At 38.5% G+C, this 6,000-nt stretch overlaps 1 protein-coding gene across 1 annotated transcript in view; it reads right to left on the minus strand.

Annotated features, from left to right (window-relative positions):
- Positions 1-5,688, minus strand: part of lmx1bb (LIM homeobox transcription factor 1, beta b) — a 159,962-nt gene extending 154,274 nt beyond the window's left edge. Inside the window, 3 exon segments of the mRNA XM_062051114.1 lie at positions 4,938-5,124; positions 5,339-5,420; positions 5,506-5,688. Coding sequence (XP_061907098.1) covers positions 4,938-5,124; positions 5,339-5,411 — 260 coding nt within the window. The 5' untranslated portion in view covers positions 5,412-5,420; positions 5,506-5,688.
- Between the last annotated feature and the right edge of the window lie 312 nt (positions 5,689-6,000).

Consider the following 6,000-nt stretch of genomic DNA (forward strand, 5'->3'; position numbering starts at 1 on the left):
TGACCAGTTCTAGCGAGATGACAGATGACGTATCCGAGTGTGCTGCTGGGACAGGCCGGGCCATGTTGACACAGAACCCAATACTTCCTTACAGAGGAACAGGGTCAGCTACAGCTATTGCTCCTCGCCGAGCATCCCAGCAAGCTGAAGCAATATTATGCAGCTTAGCGTTTCGACCATTAGACTTCTCTCCGTTTTTTTAAACCGAAAAAATTGGTTAAAGACACATTTGCTCATTTTAAGGTGATTTTTTGTTTTTAATTAGACAGACATGTCCCATTATTGATAGTCTTTAAAAGGGACATGTTATGACTTTTGTCTTTTCTGACTTATAAATTGTGCCAAAGTGTCAAATCTTAAGATTTTTTTGGCGTGAGCTTGCACGCAATTTTGTCTTCACGGGGTTTGTGCAACCTGGCAAAATTGTGACGTCACCGCGAGGCCGACTCACTTATTTGGACATTAAGTAAAGCTCTGAGCCAGAGGGGGAGAAGCTCCACCCACTCTGCTTCAGGCTATGAGAAAACACACGAAACAAGGCAAGATAAAGTATCATTTTCATCTTGGCATGTGCGTAATAACATAATGCATTAATGCTGCTAAAATCAGCAGAGTCTAAAATCCATCGTGTCTCTAATGTTGTGACCGGGTGAATCTATATCAGTGGTTCTTAACCTTGTTGGAAGTACCGAACCCCACCAGTTTCATATGCGCATTCACCGAACCCTTCTTTAGTGAAAGTTTTTTTTCTTAATTTAATCTCAATTTATAAATATCAATCATGAAATGATGTTATTATTTTAAGAAATATTCATAAATATATACTTTACAGACACAAGGTTACAGGAATGTACACATGATCCCATGTTTACATCTCATTGTGCAACATGTGAATGTTTTAGTGGGAACTACATGCGATATCTGAAAGGGGTACAAATTATTTCCAAAGCAGGAACCCCCACCCAGACATACAATGCTAGTGCACAGCTCATGTAAAACAATATTTTGTGTTATTGTCATTGTAAGTGGGCCAAAACACTTATATTAGAAAATAATCTCATGGAAATGACTGCTGTTATTTGATTATAATTATAAAACATTTAACTTATTTAGTCAGGTTTGGGACAGGTGTGTTGCTGGTGTGGCCACAGTGAGGCCTACTCACCGAACCCCTAGGGTTCGATCGAACCCAGGTTAGGAACCACTGATCTATATATAATATATATGAAGTTTATTTTCTAACATTTCTGGGGGGAAAAAAATGCGGTAACAATTTCAAGATATATATATATATATATATATATATATATATATATATATATATATATATATATATATATATATATATATATATATATATATATATATATATATATATATATATATTACAAAAGTACATTTATAAAACATAAATTATGATACTTTTTTAGAGGGTGGGGCATGGTTTCATTTGCAATCTGGGAACGCCTCCGGAAATGAACATCTTGCTGACAGACAAAAATGGGTTATCAATGTGACTGTGAAGGAGAATTTCCACCAAAGCATTATCTAGACCACAATGAAGTGTTTTAAATGTATATTAAAATCATCATATGTAACCTTCACCGTATTTTTTGGACTATAAGTCGCAGTTTTTTTTCATAGTTTGGCCGGGGGTGCGATTTATACTCAGGAGCGACTTATGTGTGAAATTATCAACACATTACCGTAAAATATCAAATAATATAATTTAGCTCATTCACGTAAGAGACTAGACGTATAAGATTTCATGGGATTTAGCGATTAGGAGTGACAGATTGTTTGGTAAACGTATAGCATGTTCTATATGTTATAGTTATTTGAATGACTCTTAACATACCAGGCACGTTCTCAGTTGGTTATTTATGTGTCATATAACGTACATTTATTCAGCCTGTTGTTCACTATTCTGTATTTATTTTAAATTGCCTTTCAAATGTCTATTCTTGGTGTTGGGTTTTATCAAATACATTTCCCCAAAAAATCTGACTTATACTCCAGTGCGACTTATATATGTGTTTTTTCCTTCTTTATTATGCATTTTCGGCCGGTGCGACTTATACTCCGGAGCGACTTATACTCCGAAAAATACGGTACTTAACCATCACATTTTCAAGCTGGAAGTATGCATTATTTCCCTATTTTTTTTTAGTTTTTGATGCCATACTGCACACAGGCCGCACTGGAGTGTCCTGGAGTGGGTAAAACACACACACACACACACGTGCGCGTAAACCCACTTTGAGCAAGCTAACAGAAAGCCAGCCGTCAGCATATCGGCTGCAGCGTCACAAGGTCGGGCTAATTAAAAAAACAACAATTTCACAGGAGGGCACTCCGAAGAGTTCTGAAAAAGCAGCCCTCAGCACACCGGGGATCGCCCAGCAAACACGGGAGCTGAGACCCATTCCGGGAGCTCCACTTTTATGGCTTCATCACTACTTATCATGTACTACCATGACCTGATTTGATAATTGTGCTTACCAGAGGAAGCAGGATGATGCAGGCGCTAAGTTTTATTGTGCAAAATCTGTATGTAGATATGTATTTTGGTGCAATCAGGTGAAAGGTTGCATTTCCTAGTATACAGTAATAGCCCATAGCACTTTCTAACAAGGCAGTCTATTACAGGGGTGTTGCCCGGCACCTCGGCCCACTGATGGCCCTCACTGCTTTCTTCAAGGATAGAACCCTCCAGGGAAAAGATATCCTTCTCTCTAAAGACGCATGATTGACCTCCGAACACCAGGGTGCAAACACAACCTCTCGTAATCTGCGTCGTCCAAGCTTGTTGCTTCTCGACAACTCTGAACATAGTCAACAATCCTCAAAAATGTAGGCCATGCATCTGCAAAAGCGCACTACATCTTGTATAGAAATACACACTGTTAAATATGGTTCACCTTCGCATCAAATTCTAGTGTCCTTAAATTCAGGTCAAAGTCGGCTTTGTGGTGTTAAAAAACAAAAAAACAAAAAAAATTGGAAGAAAGGATGATAAAATCCAATCTTGTTACTATATAATTGCACTATATGGAGTACGGCAGCATCGAACCACGTCGGCGGGCGTTTTAATAACATGGTACACAATTGTTTTCCCCTGTTTGCACTTAAAAAGCCGTTCCAAAGGTGTGCAAAAAAGACATCCTTGCCAATTCCTTGATTTATTATAGCTGGTGAGAGCTGATTACGGAGCATGAATCAGTTGCTGTAGGAGTGTAATTAGGCACATGGACCTAGAACGCTGCAAGCTTCTTCGTCACAGCCCCAAGCAGTTTTGTGGGCTGACAAATGCATCCTAACTGGGTGTCATAAAAGTCAAAAAGGTGCCAATTACATCCTTAAATATCCCATCACTGCAAGTGGAATAAACAGGGGGGTGGGGATGGGACACTGTTTGTATGTTGTGTTTGTGATAGAGGGACCCTCCGCTTAGCTCGGACTGAATGAGATGGTTTGAAAGTGTGAGAAGAATTAAAAGATATGTCGGACAACAGCATGTGAGAGCAGAATGGCGCCCAGCAGGTTGTTGACTATGATTTGGCCACACAAGCGGACGCTATTGTCATCATGTGGTATAGCAGGAGAAAGACCCAATACATGTATCTCCCATTTTACTTGACAGACACCACTAAGAAGCAGGCCTAAGGAAGAGATCCGCGTCCCTCCATTGGCTTCCGCCGCCCCTGAGCCGTGACACCATGACTTTGGTATCCCATAGTTACAGCTATGATTCTTTTTTTTCTTCCCCCCCCCCCAACCCCGTCCATTGTTATCCTCATGACTACACTGTCACAAAGCTTGTGAATGGCACACACGGCCGCGGATGTAACTCTTTGTTGCTTTGCAAGGTGTCTCGCAGAGCCACCATGTTCCATTATTAGACATCTAATTGTTAAAAAAAAAAAAAAAAAAAAGTATAAAAAGAAGCATGACAAGCATGAAAAGCGGCCTGCGATGAGATACATCCAGCACCCAGGGGTCCTTCAAGGCCCGAAAAGCAACCAATTTTGCTAAGCCTCAATATTTGCCTGCCTGTTATGTGATATTATAATAAATATAACATATTCATTTAAAATGCATGCGTTTTTTGTTTGAAATGTTGACTCTTAAGTGAATTAATAGCACAATACATCTGTCATTGATAGTAGCATCTTGATAAAAGGTGTTTTGGTCTCAGCAAATAATTATAATTTCAAATTAGCAATTTAAATCATTAAATTATTATGCAACTCGGCTAAGTCAGTTGTGTTCAAATGTGCAATGGATTGGAATTCTAATAATGTCCTTTGATTTTATAGGAACAAGAAAAACGTGTTTTGGTACTGCGGGGTTATATGCCGCGTTAGGACGTTTTTTTGTCCGCCGCACATTGAAAATCAACGAAGAAAATGTTTAAATGCAAATGTACACAATAATGAATATTTGTATTTATTGGATTTGAAAAAAACAGAAACGAAAATGTTTTTTTTATATATATATATATTTATATATACAAAAATAATAGAAATCATTGTGGGGTTAAAACGAATACACAAGTTGATTTAGATTGTGGAGAAAAAATATCTTAATTATGGGAAAATTAAAATAAGAGGAATTGTTTAGATTTAGGGTTTACTTTTGCAAATTATACGACAGTATGAATAACAACAATAATAATGATATATGAAAATAAGCATCGAATTAAATTGTCCACTTCGTTTCTCTGCATTTAAATTTAAATTTCCTGTAATTTAATTTATATTGAAATTCTCTTTAATTACATTAAAAAAAAAAAAATAATAATAACGGCTGTATTAAAACAAATGACAGTGCATGGCATCCTGAATATGTCGTCCAGCAAATAATCAAGCATCCAAAAACATACAAAAAAAATAAAAAATAAAAATAAAATAAAGAGTGATAAATGCACTTCTTACTGTTGGTAGTCGTGCTTGCAGTAAAGTTTCCTTTCTCTGAAGTAGCAGCTGGTGATGAGAGGCTGTTGACACACCGTGCACTGCAAACACTCCTCATGCCACGACGACTCGTTGACCCTCATCAGAAAGCGGTCGGAGATGGGCCGATGGCAGCCCTCACACACGGCCTGGTGGTGGCAGTCCGACCCTGGAAGCCACATTTTAAAATGCATTCAATATTTACATTTAAAAAGAAGGAATAAAAAAAAGGAGAGGCCTGCATGCAGAATTTCGCAGCGCCCGGCCAATTAAGACGCGCCTATTAAGGCAATTAACGCCAATTGAAAAATTAAAAAAAAAAAAAACGGTCCGTTTGCACATGCGCGTATAGGATTATTAAAAATATTAATATTTGTACTTACCGAGCATGACACCCAGCGTGGCTTGTCCCGATCGCTGCAGCGGGTGATCTTCCATTTTTATACCGTCCAACATGATGCGCGCCTGTTGCAAATATCCGCAAAAGAAAAGTCACAAAAGTGGTGCAAAAAGGACGTGCGGAGTGGATAAATAACAGAAATTATGTCACCTGTAAGAATCACAGCCAAAGAAGCGGTAACTTTTACTCCTTTTTTTTTTTTTTTTTGCCGGAGTCCCGCAGGAGGATCGGAGCGGCTTTTGGTCGATCAAAGATGGTCCGAAAAAAAAAAGAAGGAGACGTCCAAAGAGATGAGCGTGGAGATGTCCTGCGTGACTTTGCCTGCTTGTTCGCTCGCTTGTGCTGCTGTCGCGGCTCAAAAGTCTCACGACGTGATTGAAGCGCCTGGATCCGCCCACTCCTGCACTACACAGCACGCATGGCTGCACTTTTTTTTTTTTTTTTTTTTTTTTTTTTTTTTTTTTTAAACTCCCCACTCAGTGCAGGCTTTGAGATGCTATCCGTGGGGAGAAAAAAACACTGCAATGCACACCACATCACCAAAAATAACTATAATGGAAAAAAAAAAAAAAAAGCATAATTTTGCATGTGAAAAAAATAAGTACTATGAGTCTAAATGTAATGAAAAGTGCACTAACGAAGAAA

Source organism: Entelurus aequoreus, linkage group LG06 (assembly GCF_033978785.1).
Source record: "Entelurus aequoreus isolate RoL-2023_Sb linkage group LG06, RoL_Eaeq_v1.1, whole genome shotgun sequence".
Lineage (NCBI taxonomy): Eukaryota > Metazoa > Chordata > Actinopteri > Syngnathiformes > Syngnathidae > Entelurus > Entelurus aequoreus.